The following is a 19,537-nucleotide window of genomic DNA, read 5'->3' as shown; positions in this document are numbered from 1 at the left end:
AATAAAGTAATTTTTTTTTTCATTTATTGAAATTCACTGATTGTTTAAATTAAATAACTATTAGAATTATTATTCTTATAATTATTTAATAACACCTCGGAATAAATTTTTTCCATGCATACAATAAATATCTTTATTAGAAATTTAATTTATATCCTTTTATTTATTTTTTTTTAATCAGTATTTTTAGTTTACAAAAATACTGTTTTCGAATTTTTTAGGTAAATAACCTGAAATTATTCTACCAAGTTCGCGCTGCATTTTTTAAAATATACTGTACTTTATTGAAAAGAAAAAAATACAAAAAAAGAGATAAGAGTTAATTCACATCTCCTTACCACATGTGGAAGATATACGAAGTAGGGAATAGGGCGATCAGATGTTGTACTAAAGGTTTTTGTTCCATTTTCTCATCCCGAGGGAGGGCGACCCTGAAAAAGGACGTAAGGGAAGTTCTACTTCCGTTCCCTTCACAGGTGCTAGCTTTCTTCCCTTATACTCCACAAAAATCACATCCGCTCTTATTCTTCTGTTTGCGTAGGAGTGAGAGTTTTATACATTTTTTTTTTCTTCTTATCTCCAACTTCTATTTTACGCTTTTTTAAAGTTTGAGCATTGCCATTTTCTAAATATTTTTAAACTATTCGATGTTGGCATTTTTTGTTTAAATTGTAGTTTATGAACTTTATTTTATTGTTAAGTATTATTTTACTCACTTTGAGACGGATTTTTGTGTTAAGGCTGTTTTTCGAAGGCTCCGTCGAAATATGAAATGATGTTTTTTTGCCAATAATGTGCTATTTTTATAACTGCTGTGAGTTTTCAACTGTTACTCATGATTATTAGGTCAAGTTTCGTCTATCTAAAGTCAACGCTTATTTTGAAAAAGGCGCAAAATGTCAATATGGAGAAAAGCTTCAGTTTTGTGAAAANGTCGAAATATGAAATGATGTTTTTTTGCCAATAATGTGCTATTTTTATAACTGCTGTGAGTTTTCAACTGTTACTCATGATTATTAGGTCAAGTTTCGTCTATCTAAAGTCAACGCTTATTTTGAAAAAGGCGCAAAATTTCAGTATGGAGAAAATATACAGTTTTGTAAAAATAAAAAACATTTGCGGTCTAATTTTTTTAATATTTAAAAACTTACTCCAATGTTGCATTAGTTGGGCTCATAAAAATTTGCAAAAACTGAGAATAAGCTAATGCTTTTGATAATTTTCATCGATCTGGAAAATTGTCACCCAAATTGACGATTTTTAACAAAGTTTAATAACTTTTAAAGTACTTAAGTTATTTGTCTGTTCTAAAGCCTAGATAATTCTTCACGACAAGATTATATATATAGTTTAAAATCATCGCATTGCTTCAAGTGTAAGGCGCTTAAACTATCGCTTTTTTTTTTCCTTGACAACAGAGCATCGAAAAACAGCCTTAAATTCTTTTAGATTAATATTTTTAAAGATCTCTAAAATCTAATATGCTAGCTTTGTAATAAATTTTAAAAAAAATGGAATAAACTCAAAATATACTTCAAATTGTCGTTTATTTTATTCCGTTTTTAAAATTTTTAACTTTTGTGCTTAAATGATATTTTGTGAAATTTTGTTGAACAAAAAGATTTAAAAATTAAGTGCTTTGAGCCTTAAACGCAGCAATCACGTTTTACACAATATTTTCTAAATTATGTAAATTTTCATTAATGAATGATAATTCACATTGTAAATTTAGAATGCTACTATTAATCACAACTCATCCATGCAGTAAGACCCAAAACTTTTTCAAAAAATAATCATGTTATGGGAAAAAATAATTTTTGAAACTTTCAGCTTGTGCAAATAACCATTATTCAAAACGGCACAAAATAACGAATTCTAGTTGTATGAGGAAAATGTATAGTTTGTTTTAGGTTCGTCTAGTGTTTCTGAAACCATAATAAAAAGAATTGTGGTTAACTTTTAATATTGGCTCACCTGCCACTTTCACAACCAGCAGGACCTTGGTTCCAGGTCCTATTTGATACCCTGTTTCTTTATGCATGCTATTTAATCAGGCTTGTTACACTGTTTTTACAGTTCTCTTTTCTGCTTTTAATATCTTTTTTTTCCTTTCTTTCTCCCCTTCATAAATTCAAAAGATAATTATTTGTTTGTTGGAACATAACGGCGAATTCAATACTTGCCGCCGTTCATTTAATACTTGTAGTTGCAATTGTCTATTCAATACTAGAGTTGTATTTTAAAAGGTAATGCAATAAGCTAAAGTTTGTCTCATAGGAAACACATTAATGAAACAAAAAAATATGTACTTAGAAATTTTTTTTTTAAATTTGTCTCCCTTTTTTATCATCCTGATAAAATAAATACCTGATAAAAAATTTTTAGAATTTGAAAAATTTTACTTCTTTCTTCTGTCTCTCTGTTTAGTGAATGCCTATTTTTACGTGGATATTACCGGTTTGAATGAAGTAGATAGGGTGTATTTTTTTCTTGTCATTATTATCATTTAATTATAGACAGAATAATAAAAGGTAGTTTAAAATAATAATCCTTATTTTTTTACATTCTTCTTGTACCTGTTTCCTTTATTACTAGGTCATACATATTTTACTCCCGTAATATGACGTGATAATAAAGGGTTCAGGAAAATTCCTAAAATTATTCTCCTGTTTTCATTTATTATCTCGCTATTCAGGTAATGGCTGTTTTAAAAATCGATATTTTCTGTTTGAATGTAGCGAAATTCTAAATATAGTTATCTTGTTTTCCTCGTCATTATTAATTAATATTAGGGAAATATTATTATTTTAAAGCATGCCGTTAATAATAAGGCATGCACTACAAAGAAGTCAAACGTGTTTTTTGAATCTAACGTTACACCGACGTAATTTAAAACTTGTAACGGGCGCCGAAGAGTAGTTCTCAAGTGTCGGTCGCCGTGTAAAAACCACTTCTCTGCCAAGAGGCCGAAACGAAAAGACTTTCGATAGTCATCTATATACTTATTCATTTGTGGTGCCAATGGGATGATGGCTTTCTATTTTTACGAGATGAATTTTAATGATGCCGGATGACATTACACATTTCTTTGTAATTGGAAATAACTTATTTTTATTTTATACTAATGGCTTGATCGAGTCAGTTGACTTGATAAAAATTTTCAGTGTTGAAACCACCTATTAAGAGTGGTTCGTGCACTGTAATGAACTAACAATTTTTTGGAAGGTTATTGCGAAAGAATGTTAGCAAATTATTCAAATTTATTTTTGTTCATTTTTCTAGAGTTTTTTTTTTTTTTTTTTTTTTTTTTTTTTTTTTTTTTTTTTTTTTTTTTTTTTTTTTTAATTGCGGTAAAAATTGCGCTGCTAATCCTTTAAATATAGACATATAGATGATATTTAATCATTTATTTTTCATTTTCTTGTTAGATTTAACGTTTTCATTTCTAAAACCAATCAAAATAGCCATTAAAAAATATTTGTTAAAATTTAATGAAAATGGACAGTAAATAACAAATTAATATGGATAACTAATATTGATAAGAAATTAATATTTTTAACAACAACAAATATATGAATTAGTTTGTTATTATACTACAGAAATTGTGTTATTTTTTTAGTTACTTTAAGATTTGTGACTTAATTTTAAAATTAAAAAAAAAAAATGAAATCGTAAGTTTACGTAACCTTAAAAAAAACCATGGGAAAATTTTGAAAGAGAGCGTCTCAACATGTAGGTGATTTGAAGGTCGTGGGGTACGATCTGAAAAAAAAAAAAAAAATAATAAAAAATTGGGAGAGGGATACGATTGGGGAAACCCGTGTGAGTACGTTACTACTTAATAGAGTACGATACTACTATCGTAACGTAGCGTAGTAAAACTTTTTTTTTCCGTTTTCGGTTTTTGTTTATATTTTTATCGAAAGCAAAACCAGCCCGGAAATGGGGTAAATCGTGAATCAGGTGAGCTTAAGATTTTGCTCACACGGTTTTTCTTACCATTCTCCTGCTGTACCCTTATCGATGTACAGGTAGTTCATTTGGGGGGGGGGGAGAGATAGTACTTACATGCAGGTGTATTTTATTCCAAAAATATAGAGGCTTTTTTTTCCCTCCCCTTTTCTTATCTGTCATTCTCTTGACCCTATATAAACTTTGAAGAACTGCCAATTTTAGTTCTTTTTTTATATTATTTCATATTTATAGAAGGTTAAAATAAGAACGAAATCTGGAGGTTTTAAAACTATTATACTTTTTATTCACTTAGTTTTATGACAAGTCTTAGTTAAAACATAATATTTATTGTGAAACTATCAATATTAAAGTAAATCAAATTAATTAATTTTAAATTATTCAAAAAATTTTAAATGAGAGGCTATCTTACATAACGACATTATATATTGTAATTATCAATTTTGGTATATTTGTTGCCCCCTTTTTCTTATTGTTACTAACTCTAAAAATATTATCTTAATTAATATTAAATGCAGTTTGCTAAATTAAAGTAGCAATAAAATCATTTCAAAATAAATAATGTAAAGTATTATACAGATCATAGAATATTTTCAAAAATTGTAACCTTATCAATTTCGAAATACGAAAAACAGTCGATTTTTGAAAAAAAAATCTTGAAATTTATAAAAGAGAAATTGGTATTTTTAATTCAATCCAGTGTATGGCTTTCAATCATGAATTGTTTCCCTTTTATAATTCAGTTTCTTATAAAATAAAAGAAAACAAATTTTTTTAACAGTGTATTTATTAAGAAGGTGCATAAACAAAACTCTCTCTACATAATTGTTTTGTTATTACTTAATTTCAATTTAATGTTTGTCTTAATTATTTTTATTTGGCCAGGCTGGAATAAGTTTTAAATTAAGATTGCTTAAACTTCAAGATGTTTTTTATTTGAGGACAAATTAAGTAAAAATCAAATATGTAGTAATATATTGTTTGGATAGGAGCTGTGAAAGAAATAACTTAGTATAATAAAACATATATTTTATTATTTTAATTTTCAAATATCATATTTTAATTTATTTTTTTTTACCTTTACATGATGTTACTTCCAAAGCAAAGACAAGTCTTAAGAAAAATTACCGAAATTATATATAAATATTCTTAATTCTACATGGAGTCGAAAATAAATCTTTTGATATCATTTAGCAAATGTGGCTCGTTAAATTATTATTTCAATTAAAATAAATTCTTATTACTAAAAAAAAAAAAGCATTGTTTTGTTGCAAGTCTTTCAATTATTTCTTCAACCAAATAAACGAAAAGAAATTTTAAAAAAAAATCAGACTATAAAAAAGCGAACTTTTATTAGAGTTTTATGTGGGACATGTTCCCACTCCGTACCTGTAACTTCCCCTTACTGCACCCTTTTTCCTGTGCTTTCCTTTCCATGCAGGTCTCTTACCTCAAAAAACACATGTGTATCGCACCAACTCGTGCTTCTATCGCAGCGTGAGAAAATTGGATGAGGGGGGAGAATGAATATCTTTAATTCGCTCTTCGAATACATCCCCGTAACGTACCGGAAGTGAACGTACTAACGCGCGTCCCGCAAGGTCGCTTTCCTGTATGGAGCGATATCTTTGTCCAGTCTTCCACGTTCAGCTGTTTTCTGTCTCTCTCTCCCTTGATTCACGGATGCGGCCGAGACGGGATGGAGGAACAGCTGGTACGGCAGTGAAGCCCCCCTACTTTTATCCTCAAGCTTTTTTTTTTTTTTGTCACTTACATTTTCAGAGGGTGGATTTTGATGCAGGTGCCTGACCGAAAAATCGCGTTTTCCAACTGTATCAAGCGTTGACTTCTAAATCTTTAATTTTTTTTTTTCGTGGGCTAATTTTAATTTGACTTACACAATTGTCGATTTGGCGAATCTTGAAAGATTTCGCCTTTACGCGAATTGAAAAAAATAATATTTAATAAATAAATTTTATGAATGAAATTACAGGAATTCAAACAACTAAGAATTGTAAATTATTGGCTTGAGGCAATACAGTGATATAAAGAAAAACAACGCGAATAAAATACAAATAATGGCGCAAATGTGGACTTTTAAGTGGCACGTTGTTTTTCTTTATTCGTATGCATTGTTTCGTGACTAAGTTGACTATACATTTGTTAATTAGGTAAATTATTTCATTTCGAAAAAAAAGAAGGAATATTGTGACTGTGAAATGACTAATAAATTGTATAAATGAAATAGCGTGAATTAAAACAATTAATAATTGTAAAATAACTAATAGTAGTAAATTGTTGACTTGAAGCAATGTAGTGATTTAAAGCAAAACAATGAGAATAAAGCATATATTTCCTTTTCATATTTTATATTGATTTTTTATATTTTCTTTTGAAATATATATTAATAAGTGTTCTTTTTTTTCTTTCTTTATAGGTTGTCACAGGCCACTAACCAAAGATGCATGTGATATAATTCTGCCTTTTTAACTCTTCTCTAATGCAAATGCTGAATTTCTTTTCATAAATTAAACGAACTCTCTGGAGACAAATGTAATATATATATGTGCGGAGTTGTCTTTTTCTGAAATGCAGCATGTCAGAAATGGATCAGTTAGAGAAAATTTTGTAATAAATTGTTTCAATTTTTTTCTCCAAATTATTTTATTATTGAAAAGTTTAATCAAAATCATATTTGTATATATATCTTGTAATTTAAATAGAAAGAAAGATTATGTTGTAATAAAGTATGTAGTGTTTAGTTTCTATTCTTGTAATTTGATAGACAATGAAACGAAAACTTCTTAATGCCCTCTGTTCTTTTAGAAAAAGACAAGTTATTAAGTTTCTTTAAGAAGGAAAAGTGATAGTTAACCTAATCTATAATGTAAATTAACTACTATTTTTTCATTATTGCTAAAAAATAATAGAATAATGTTAAACAAATTTGTAATTATACTAATTATTAATAGTGATAATTTCTCTTAAATACCTCACCCTAAAGTTTAAAATCAATATTTTGATTAACATCATTATATAAAATTAATATTTTTCAGTGAGTTGTCGAGTTTTTAAGTAGTATTAGTTTTAACTCATCGTCTTTAATATATAAAAAATCTAGAAATTAATATAGAACGATCACCTTTTGGTTTGACGAATAATTATTAATATTTTAACAATCATTATGCATAAGACTCATTTATAATTTCATACGGTTTTTAAACAGTAATTAAATTTTCATTGTACAAAAGAGGAAATGCCAGGTCTATGAAAGTGTACATAAATGTGAATAATGCTGTGTATAACAAATTTTTGAATTGATATTTCATATATTTATGTATACACGAATAAATATGCTATTGCTGTAGCATCAGCTAATGATCTCATTTTTCCTTGTACTGTCAAAATAAATATTGGCGGTACAGAAATTCCTCTCTTGTAAAGAAATATGCATTACTACTATTGTTGTTAACTAATGTATAATGTTTCTATGTAATAATACTTGTAAAAAAAAAGGTAATGAAAAAAATGTACAGCTATTTTAATGTTATTAATAAAAAGAATTTTATTATGTAATCATTTGTGGTCTATTTTAGTTGAGTTATTATTTTATTATCAAATACTTATGTATAACAACTCAAAGCAGCATAAAACATGGCATGTAAAAAATGAGCTATACAGTTGTTTTGATGCTGGAAACAAGCATGTGTCAATAAACTAGGGAATCGCCATATTGGTATTTAGTATTTTTGCATTTTATTATCGAGGTAGTCAGAATATAATCTTTAAACATATGTATTTGTTTATGATAACAATCCACTATCATTAAAAAAAGTTTCTTTACAAAAAGGATAAGAAAAATATATTTGTTATTAACCCGTTGAGAGTCTCTTCCTCCTCTCTGGACCAATCTCAACTGTCGAAGGGCTGGAGACTGGAAGTAAAAATTCTAAATATGCTTTTAATTCATTTTATTTAATTTTCACAAATAAACTGATATTGATACTTTCACAAATAAATATTTTCGTGTTTTTCCTCTCCATGTAACGCAAATTCGGGTGAACTCCACCTGAAAGGCAAATTTATAAACAATGCTTAATCCAGGAGTTCCCTTGTCTTCTGGATTTAATTCAAAATTATAAAGCTAGGTGTTGGACACTAGCAGTTGTCCCAAACATGGGATCGGCTGTTCAACGACAGTTATAAAATAAAATAAATTAATACTGGATATTTAATTTTCACAATTAAACAGGTATTTGATTACAAATTACATTGGCAGTTATTATATTATTTTAATCTTTGCGATAAAAGTAAAATGCAAGGCCGTCGCACAATCACAATTTTAGATGTAAAGCGTGCGGTATTTAAGGTTTCTCTATTCATTTTTTGAGCAAAATTATATCAATACAATTCTGCAATCCGCAGTTTTTGATGGGTAGTTAAATAGTATACAAAAGTCTGTTTTTAGATTTTTGATGAGTATTTTTTTTTAGGCAATTAACGATAAAAGAATTTTTTTCTTAAATCTAAAGATCGAGAAATGTGTAGTTTAAAATTACTTAGGCATCATTTTATTGCTTTAAAATTTTAAGGAAAATTCCATAGAAGTTCTAAAAATTATCAAGTGCTATTTCTTCTAATCTAAATAAATCAACCCCTTTATTTTCTTCTTTTTTTAAAAAAAAAGTACTATGATGCCTAATAATATTACATCATTAAAAGTTTGCTAAAATCAAAACAATATCAAGAAAACACAAATTGAAATTTTAACCTAAAACAACTTCTTTTGACATATTACGCGATATGGTATTTTGTGCACCCTGTTGCTGACGGACTGTTACTTTTCGGTTTAATGCATGGTTTTTCTCCTGTTTCTGACGTATTTTGTTTCTTATGCATGCTAGCAAAGAGGGATAGAAAAGCAAATAGCATTAAAACAGGTAAAGGGTTCATAAATAAACGAATTTACAGAAAGATGCCTGCTTCGAAATAATAAATTCACTCATACATATACGAAAATACGGCAATTTGTTGGTATTGCCTCACAGCGTACTGCAACAGAAAAGCTTTTTATTAAAAAACTGAATCGCTCATAACGAGCATGAAGGAACCACAATATTTGCTCGTTACAACCATAGCACGTAAAAAAGGAGTTTGTGAAAAAGCATAAATTTCAGACGTACTTAGTAAATTGTTATATAGCACTTTAATTTATTTCCTTGTACCGTACAAAAGAAGTTAATTTGCTGAACTGTCTTCTTGTATCTTTGCTGTTTCGTTCGTCGCATAAGATTTGCGACCGAAAAAAAAAAGGGTCGACATCAAAAAGTATATCGTCGACCCGAAAAACTTCAAGAAGGAATTTTTCCAAGAAAGGAGTGAACTGGAGAAGTGGATATAAGTAGAAATTTTATGAATCACATAAATATCGATCGCTAAAATCGAAATTAAATCGTTAAAAGTGAGCTATACTGTATAAGTCATAAATTGTTCCAACCAAGTATTTCCGAAACGCTAAATCAGGGTCGTTATCGACGATTTTGACTGTACATCAACTTTCTAGACAAATCTTCTTGGAACCATACAAATTTAGGTTCTTTCCGAAATCCTGATATTAAAAAAGAAGTTGTGAACATATTATATTGAAAATCGTAAATAACAATAAAAAAAAATGAAAAATATCTGAAGGTCCATCAACCCAACTTCAAACAACATTTTATTTAAGCAATCAACAAAAATACACGTTCTTTTCCTTTAATTAATTTTTCAGTTATATGATAACAACTTTCAGAAGATAGTAAAAAAGTATCTACAAAAATAAATAAAAAAAATTGCGATAGGCGATCACGGGTTATCCATTGATGAAACCTTGCTTAATTTTCTTGCTTCAACTCAAACGAGACCGCGACAATCAGTTTGGGACCCCCTTTGTGATATTCACCTGAATTAATATTGAAAACGAACCAGTTTGATTTCTGATTATTAATTAAGACAATAAAAACAAAAATATCGTTCAAATGATGAAATTCTCTTCTATTCACAACTCAAGAAGTATTTATGGGATTTCTAAAAAAAGAATTCTAAAAAAATTATCAAACAGCAGCGGTCGCATGCGCACTGTTTACTTTTACTCCTGAACACAGTTGAAAAGTGTGATGACGTCCAAATAAGGCGCGCACGCCATCCAACCCAAAACAACACCCATTTTGCCAATGGGTAATAAAACTTATAATTTCGTTCCAACTAAATAACTGATCATAAATATGCTTCTCTTATTTGTTATTTCTTGTCATTGTGAAGTTATAAATTGATTCTTAAAAATAGCCCCCTACGCAAAACAATTCCTGCTATCGTCCAACTAAACCATTTGTTATAAATATGTTCCTAATCTGTTATTCTATGTGATTGCACAGTTATTCGTTGAAANAACAGAGCCGGATTATACCTTTCGTAGGCCCTAGGCACAGCCGTTTTTGGGCCCTCCCCTCCTTCCCTCTTTTCAAAATATATGCTAAAATTTTCTTGCATATTTTTCTTTTATATTTATTACATTTTACATAATATGGATTTTAATTTGAATACGACATTTTGCATACAAGATTAATTTACATTTAGTACAAGATTTCGTTGAATCCAAAAATCGCAAGAAAGTAATATATTATATCATAAGATTCTGCAAAATAATTTATTACCGAAAAATATTATATTTTTATTTGTATCTTCATAATTTTGTGCAAAATACACTTGTTGTTTTTAAAGCTAAATTATTTTTGTCAAAAATTTTTTTCTCCGAATTTTTTCGTAGGCACGTGCCTAGTGTGCCTATAGGTTAATCCGGCCCTGATTGGAAATCGTAAATAACAATAAAAAAATTTTTTTAAAAAAATCTGAAGGTCCATCAGCCCAACTTCAAACAACATTTTATTTCAGCAGTCAACAAAAATACGCGTTTTTTTTTTCTTTAATTAATTTTTTAGTTACATAACAACTTTCAGAAGATAGTAAAAAAGTATCTACAGAAGTAAATAAATAAAAAAAAAATTGCGATCGAGGGAAGGCGATCACGGGTAACTCATTGGTGAAACCTTGCTTAATTTTCTTGCTTCAACTCTAACCTTTGAGACCGCGACAATCAGTTTGGGACCCTCTCTATTTGTGATATTCACCTGAATTAATATTGAAAACGAACCAGTTTGATTTCTGATTATTAATTTTAACAATAAAAACAAAAATATCGTTGAAATGATGAAATTCTCTTCTATTCACAAATCAAGAAGTATTTATGGGATTTCTCAAAAAAGAATTCTAAAAAAAATTATCAAACAGCAGCGGTCGCATGCGCACTGTTTACTTTTACTCCTGAACACAGTTGAAAAGTGTGATGACGTCCAAATAAGGCGCGCACGCCATCCAACCCAAAACAACACCCATTTTGCCAATGGGTAATAAAACTTATAATTTCGTTCCAACTAAATAACTGATCATAAATATGCTTCTCTTATTTGTTATTTCTTGTCATTGTGAAGTTATAAATTGATTCTTAAAAATAGCCCCCTACGCAAAACAATTCCTGCTATCGTCCAACTAAACCATTTGTTATAAATATGTTCCTAATCTGTTATTCTATGTGATTGCACAGTTATTCGTTGAAAACTTAAAAATTTTATTGAAAAAATATCCTCTTCCAAAATAAGATTTTAAAAATACCCATTTAAACATTCAAAACGAACTTAAACATTACATTTATAAAGCTGACAAATGGCTATGATGACTTGCCCCTCTTGGTTCTTCTCTGTGGGCCTCCACGATGTGTACTTCATAGATGAATATTTAGACATTTAATTGCAGTTAACGAATGATTAATTTTATTACTGTATGGTAGATCATATCCAGGTGATTTTGACACTAAAATTTAAACTTACAAATGGAGTTGTCGTCTGATTGTGCTGTATCGAGAAGCATAGTTAAGACTTTTTTTTTTAATCATGATTTTTTCTCGGTGGGACAAAACATTTCACTACATTTTTCTCTGAAAAGCAGGTTTTTTTTTTTTTTTTTTNATCATATCCAGGTGATTTTGACACTAAAATTTAAACTTACAAATGGAGTTGTCGTCTGATTGTGCTGTATCGAGAAGCATAATAAAGAGTTTTTTTTTAAAATAATTTTCTCGGTGGGACAAAACATAGCATTTCAAACAAAACATATTACTAGATTTTTTTTTTTTTGTTGCATAATCTCGCTCGCCAACGTATTGTTTACCTAGCTCATTCGAGATCTCCGCTATTCTCATTTTGTGCGGTTGCTGACAGCGAGCATTTCCTTATAGTCTAAAAAACCGATTTCTTAGTGTGGAAACGATCCTCCCTTTAAATTACCGATAGTCCACCAGGTTTAAAAAATAAAAAAAACATTTCATGTGAAGCATGAGATTTTTTTTCATTTATCAATATGTCTTGAAATTTGGTTTTACGTCAGACGGTTCTGAATATTTTTGCTTTCTGGTTCCGAATTTGTTTCTGGTGAGTGAAGAATAAGAATTGTAATAAACGTGTTTCTTTACTGTTGAATTTTATTAATTTATTATGAATTGAAAAGTTCGATGGAAAATATTTATGTAATTTTTTTAATACAATACAGGCATATCCTTTTTATACTTTTATTAAATTTTTTTTTTATTTATTTACTTAGTCTCGCAATTTTCTTCTTCACTGATATTCCACTCAAAAGAAAAATTATACAAATTGATAATAAATAACCTGGGGTAAATTGAAAAAAATAATCATAAGAAATTACCAAATAAATTTTACTTAGTTTAATAATTATTTACTTACTAAAAATTATTTACTTAAATTTAGCAATATCCTTCTTCACTGTCATTTACCTCAAATGAAAATTAACCAAATTAACAATAAATAACCAGAGGTAAAATGAATCATAATAAATAATCTTAAAAAATTACAATATATTTACTGAGAGAAAAGTCCATAGTATCGGAATCCCTGTGATCCTACCATGAAACTCTAGGGCTTCACGGGACATCTTTAGAGACCACTGGTCAAGAGTTTGTAACTATGGTCACAAGATTAAACTATTGTAAAAAAGGGTCATGTTCAGGGGTGATTGTGACACAAATTAAAAAAAAAACTGAAAATTTTATTTGCTAAAAATATATATCAGGATATTAATTTATATAACATACATGCTACATATTTAACATTATTTCTTGCAATAAGATTAATAATTAAATTACCTATAAATAAAGAATATCACACCTTTATAGTAAATAAGTTAAGAAAAATCTCAGAATCATGATATTGGATTTTTAAAAATTGCGTGAATATGAATAATAAATAGCGATATTGGATTTTAAAATCACATGAATATAAATCGTGACATTGAATCTTAATGTCGTATGAACAGAAATCGCTGCAATGGATTTTAAAGTAGAAAGAATGTGAATCGCGATAATGGATTTTAAAAATTCGTGAATATGAATCACGATATTTTTTTTTAAACAAGTGAATATGAATCGCGATGCATGATTTTCAGATTGCGTGAATATGAGTCGCAATGAGTAGCTTTTAAATTATGTATAAATACGAAATCGATGTTTGATATTACAAACATGCGAACACAAATAGCAATATTGTATTTTAAAAATGAGTGAATATAAAACGGGAAACTGATTATAAAAACGCGTAGGCGCAAATCACGATATTAAATTTTTTAATCACGTGAATAAGAGTAGCGATGTAAGCGGATTCCGGTTCATTTCCAATTATTCAAAATGGTGAAAATCGGCTCAACGGCCAAAATCACATGTATGTAAACGTTTACGGGTTTTAGCGAAAGTTTTTCCAAAATTTAAATTTTAGATTGCGGATTCTAAGTTTGATTAGTGGAAGTCCGAAAACGCAGAATTCCTGCCCTTAATTTTGATATGCAGAAGACTTTTATACAAAATCCCCGAAATTCCGAGATACAACCAGAAAACAATCACTCCTGTATGTCATAGAGTAAGGACAGGTTTTGACTTTGAGAAGTGATTCAACTTAAAAATTGACTTAACAAGAAAAAATAAACATAAAATATTTTACTTGAATCATTATTCTAGATCCCCCCCCCCCAAAAAAAAAATAGATTAAAACAAGACATCAAAAAAGAAAAACATTTGAGCATTTTATCAGATTAAACTAAAACAACTAACTTAACAATTAGAGAATTTCTTAAATCTAATTATAAAAACACTACTAGAAAACGATAAATTCATTATAAAACTTAAGCTTATAAGACAACAGAAGAATGCTACATACTGCATGGCAAAAAGCCCCTTAGCCGCTTTGTAGCTTTTTCACATGACCTAGCATTAGCGATAAAACTTTAATTTTAATCTTTCTCTGCGCTTTAAATTTTTGATGTTAGAATGTTATTCTACAACTTAACAGGCTCTTTCTTTTGCAAACATACAAGTTTTTTTTTCTTTCCGATACCCACCTGGGTTGACATTCGCCAATGTAGGGCAGATTTGTTGACCACTTTTTCAGGGGCACCATAATAGGTGGGCCAACGTTGCTCCCACAGTCAAGACAGATAACACAGAGAATGAAAGAACACCCATGCCTCGTCCGGGATTCGAACGCAGAACCTTTCTGATGCAAGGCCACTTCCCTGATCCCTGCACAGTCTGGTCGAGGCAAACAGACGTAACCAGAAAATTCTTGTAGGATGGGCAATAGCCCTTAAATCAATCCCAAATATTAACTATTCCCCCCCATATTATTTATTTAAGACTAAAATTGAAGATTCCACATATTGTGGAGTTTAGTAAAGAAATGAAATAAAGACATGTTTTTAAACATTGCTTTAATTAAATTAGTATAAAAATGATAATTGTTGCCTATTTACAATTTACAAATACAAAAGGTAAAAGTGAATATTTTTAGTTTCTTCTTCTTTTGGTTCTAGATATCCTCCAAGCATTAGGTTCTTCATATTTGTTGTACAAGGGTTCCAACCTGAGTTGTTTCTTTTGTGCACTCAGTTTAGTCGGGTCAGCAAATTTGTAGAATGCCGGTGCAAAATCGACCACCCATTTCGGATCGACAGCTGTTACGTCTCTCATGTATTCCTTAGTAGTCTGAACTACTTCGTGATAAATAACCCTGTGTGAAAAATAAAAATGTTTTGTAATTGGAAATATTTTAAACTATAAATTATGATATTACATCCAAAAATACAACAAAATAACAATTTAAACATTTTAAAATGTTTTTTTCTTCTTCTTTACAGTGAAATCTCTTTTATCTTAAAAATAGACATCTAACTTAATCATATTTAGGAAACAAAATGGTGAAGACAATGCTAAAAATCGCATATACATGGGTGCCACTGTAATAAAAAAATTTCGAGACTTATTTTTTTGACCAATTAACAAGTTCTAGCGTTGTTTACCAGAATTTTCAGAAATTTACAGCTCACTCACTGCCTCCAAAATGTACCTCACCAAAACAATGGCTCATACATTAAAACAATGATTTAATTATTTTTTCCAAAACATTAATTTTTTCACAGCAAACAAAATAAAAATAACAGCTACGTTTGTACATCTTTTTACACCAATCATTGAATAATAAACCACTAATTTTCTCTAAAGCTCTTCATATCTCTACTCATTTTTTTATTCCACCATTATTTATCTTTTGTTCTATCCTAATAAAGAAAATTTTTTTTTGAAATAAATAATAATCTCAATTTAACTTTGGCTAGCATTTCAAAATGTTGGGGGAGGGATGAAAATTTAATCAAATACAGCAAGAGTACAACTTTTGTTTAAGCAAGTATGCATATAATGCCATGCATATAATGTACAACCATGCATATAATGTATTGAAAATCAGGACCTGCTTTGCATGGATGCAAAATGCAGTTTTAGCAACAGAAAACTGACTGTTCTTCTTTTGCTTACATCATTTGTCCTGTATCTTCCCTGTTTTTACCAATATTGCTGTGCTTTTATGATGTGGAAGGAGCTTCTTGCAGCTCTAAAACCTTTCTGGACTTTTGATAAAAATTTTTTTTTTATTTTATATTGTTCCCATTCAACATTCTACTTTTCAATCATATCTCAAAGGAAGACACTGTAACGTTTTTTTATTCGATATTTTTTAATAATGATTTTTTAAAATAAAAAAGAATAATAATTTTAATATAAAATGTTTACAAACGGTCAAAACAATATACTTTGGAAGAAGAAAAAAAGTAAATTCCTATAAATATGAAAATTATGAATATTTCTATTTAATCTTTTTCAGAACAAGTCAATTTCATAAAATAAAAAGCTGGTATTAGTTCAAGTTCAAAACAGATTTAAGTTCCTAACCAAGCTTAAATTTACTACCTAACTGTCATAAGTCTTCTCACAAGAGATAGAGAAAAGATGCACTAGCACTACTTTTTGTTTCAGCTAGATTCAATCTGCGTTAAGTGGTAATAGCAGTAGTTCAAATTCAAACAGCAAAAGGTATGAGCTTTTTTTAATTTTTGCTTTTAATAACTTTTGTTTTTCTATTAATTTATTCATTTTTTTTACCATTTTCCTATCTTTAAAATATATTTGCACTGCTAAAAAAAGTTTCAACTTATTTGAAAATAAATATGTATTTAAAAAAGTAATAAGCTGTATGTGACTTAGAAGTAAATTTCAATAAATATGAAAGCAGAAACATAATTACTAGTAGTAGCAGAAAACCAGATAAGCAGCAAAGCACATTTGAGGCTACTTCAGAATTGACTCAAATACATTTATATATTTAAAATTCATCAAAATAAAACTAAACTATATTTGTTACTGTAAAATCAGATACTATGATTTGAATTTTTTAACTTTCTCCAAAATTTAACAATTAGAATATTTGTTTCCCCCTCCCCCTTTTCCAACAGTCACAGACATAAAATTGAAATATGCACATGTAGTTCTTACCATTCAGGTTCTCGGTTGAATAAGGCACTGGATGGATGGATGTAAACAACTTGACCATCAACAAGAGTCCTGTAACCATCCTGGTGATCTTTCTTGGCAACATTTCTAAAAAATCCACTGCAGATAGCTTTCTGAATTTGAGCTGTTTTCTTACCACAGGACAGAACATCAAATTTATGCCTAAAATTAATATTTTAGAATAATTAAGGAAGGAAACTATTACAAGCAAAGTAAGATAAAATGAAAAACTTTGAGAACACAAAATCTATATTAAAAAACCTTTTGCGGGCATTGATTAACTCTTGTAACTACAGTATAACCTCTCGGGAACGACCCGTTCCACGGTAAATGGGTTGTTAATGGAAGTTGTTGGTTCTTACCTCCATTAACTTCAAAATTGTTATCAAAGGTACATGATTTTTCACAAACGATTTTAATTTTAGTCAGTGTCATTTTCTACGTGCGATAATGCCACTTCTGTTGTCGTCATGAAAAAACGGATCAATGAATAAAATTTAGCGCCTATAAAAGTGATCTGAACTGATATAATTATGTGCAAAAACAAATTTAGCAATTATGAATGATAAAGCTATTTTAAATAAATAAACAATTACATTTTTTGTTTTAAGTTTGCTTTTAATTTTAAATCATAAAAATTAGTTAGCTTTAAAAATGAGAAGAGGTTTGTTTGTTTGAGAGGCTTGTTTCTTCTAAACAAACTTTTTTTTCTAGTTTAACTTCAGAAGTAAATCATTGATAGCATCATCTTTAAAGCAATCTGACTGCAACGTAAGGTTGTATTGTCAAAAAAGCTCTCTAAATAAGAGCTTCACACAAATATTTTGAATACATTTTAATCTACTTATTCGTTCCGTTAAATTTTTTATTTTCATATTTGAAACCAAATGCCTCGGGTTATAAATAAAGTAAATTCCGCTATGATTTTGTTTCACTAATTTAGAAAATATTACCAACCTATCCATGATCCCCAACAGCTGTTTGCGAATATCTTGAGCCTTTTGTAGTGTTCTAAATTGTATGAAATTTTCATAACACCATGCTTTGGAAAATTTGTTGTTGCTCCAAGAATTGTACACTGCCAGCAAAGTTAAGTGATCTCCTTGAGGCTGATGAAATCTGGCTTTTTTCTGATCAGCTAAAGCTTGTTTGTCCTAACAGAAGGGAAAAAAAATAATTAAAAAAAAATTGCATACAGTGAAATTTCTCGGGAGCGATCAATCTCTATCCCACAGTAAAATGGTCGCTAATAGAGGTTGATCATACTTAGGGGTTACTTCCATCGACTTCAATTTTACCCAGTGTCATTCTCAGGGTACAGAAACGCAACTTGTGTTGGCTTCATGAAAACCGGTTTAATGAATAAAATTAAAAATGAACCCCCACAGATATAATTTTTTAAAAAAAAGAAATTAACCAATTATGAATGATAGACCTATTTTAAATATATAAACATAACTTTCAACAAAAATTATGTTTTTTCTTCAAGTTCGTATTTAATTTTATATAAAAAATTAATTTGCTTACTAATGGGTGGTTTGTTTGCTTGAAATGTTTTATATATTCTAAAATGGCTTTTTTTTTCTCCTAATTTAACTGTTGTAACGAAATAATTGATAGCACAGTGTTTAGTGCACTCTGACGGTAACATAAGGTTGACTGTCTCGTTCATTGGTCGAAAAAAGCTCTCTAAATAAAAGCTCTTAACAAATATTTGGAACACATTTGAATCTATACTCATTTGCTTTGTTAAAATTTTTTATTTTTAAATTTTTTGGTGTTTCTTTATTTGACCTTTTCCTCATTTGGTGCGGAGGTCTGCCCGGTCGCTGCGAGAGGTTTTGAAGGTTTTTCCCAAAGGTTTTCTTCAGCATAGTCTATGGAAAAAATTCAGTGCCTCCCAAAAGTGGTCGCAAATAGAGGAGGTCACTACACAGAGGTGGTCTCTCCTAGAGGTTTCATTGTACTTGTCTGTAGCAGAAATTTTTTTACAGTAATTAAATCAGCTCCAAAGTTTATTAACATGGCCCCTTTATTTCCTTACATTAATAAATATATTAAAAGAAAGAAAAGAAAAAAACATAACAGGAAAAAAAATCTCTTAAACTAAAAACTCAGTAACTAAAATTTTAATTCTGTAATTAAAACCTTTAACTCTGTAACTAAAAGTAACTGATCTAGCTCAGAGTCTTTCTCTGAGCATTGGAGAGCATTTTTGTTACGCAAATTTTGGTTCATGGTAAGGGGTTCTGTGTAAAAGTACAAATAATCTAGCAAAGAAAGAAAATTACAAAAACTTTAGATGAAACAAAAATTATAATTTTGAAATTAAAATGACAACCATCACATTAATTTGACACTATTTTAATAACAAAGTTTATCTTTGGAATAATAGTGATTATTATTTTTTTTTGTAAAACTATAAATTTATCATACTAATTTGCATTGTAATCTATATATTTCATTAATTTTTACAATTACAAAGTTACATTAATGTTTGCCATAATTGCAAGTTTCAGTTTTTGTAGCCCACTGAAAAAAAAAAAACAAATTTATGAGCTTCTC

The 19,537-nt window shown here is 29.1% G+C and overlaps 2 protein-coding genes across 2 annotated transcripts in view; one reads left to right on the top strand and one right to left on the bottom strand.

The window, feature by feature from the left end:
* Positions 1-7,548, top strand: part of LOC107443706 (cyclin-dependent kinase inhibitor 1) — a 36,861-nt gene extending 29,313 nt beyond the window's left edge. The window contains exon 3 of the mRNA XM_021145754.3: positions 6,410-7,548. The gene's annotated coding sequence lies outside the window, so the exon portion shown is untranslated. The remainder of the gene's footprint in view (positions 1-6,409) is intronic.
* Positions 7,549-14,821: 7,273 nt separating this feature from the next.
* The window catches only part of LOC107443708 (ATP-dependent RNA helicase DHX8), a 28,927-nt gene continuing 24,211 nt past the window's right edge, over positions 14,822-19,537 (bottom strand). Inside the window, exons 17-19 of the mRNA XM_043052099.2 lie at positions 17,930-18,126; positions 16,955-17,134; positions 14,822-15,137 (exon numbers count right to left, since the gene is read on the bottom strand). Of these exons, the coding sequence (XP_042908033.1) occupies positions 14,915-15,137; positions 16,955-17,134; positions 17,930-18,126 (600 nt within the window). The 3' untranslated portion in view covers positions 14,822-14,914. The remainder of the gene's footprint in view (positions 15,138-16,954; positions 17,135-17,929; positions 18,127-19,537) is intronic.

Source organism: Parasteatoda tepidariorum, chromosome 10 (assembly GCF_043381705.1).
Source record: "Parasteatoda tepidariorum isolate YZ-2023 chromosome 10, CAS_Ptep_4.0, whole genome shotgun sequence".
NCBI lineage: Eukaryota > Metazoa > Arthropoda > Arachnida > Araneae > Theridiidae > Parasteatoda > Parasteatoda tepidariorum.
Note: the sequence above shows the minus strand (reverse complement) of the source record. Positions and strands in the feature narration are given on the sequence as shown.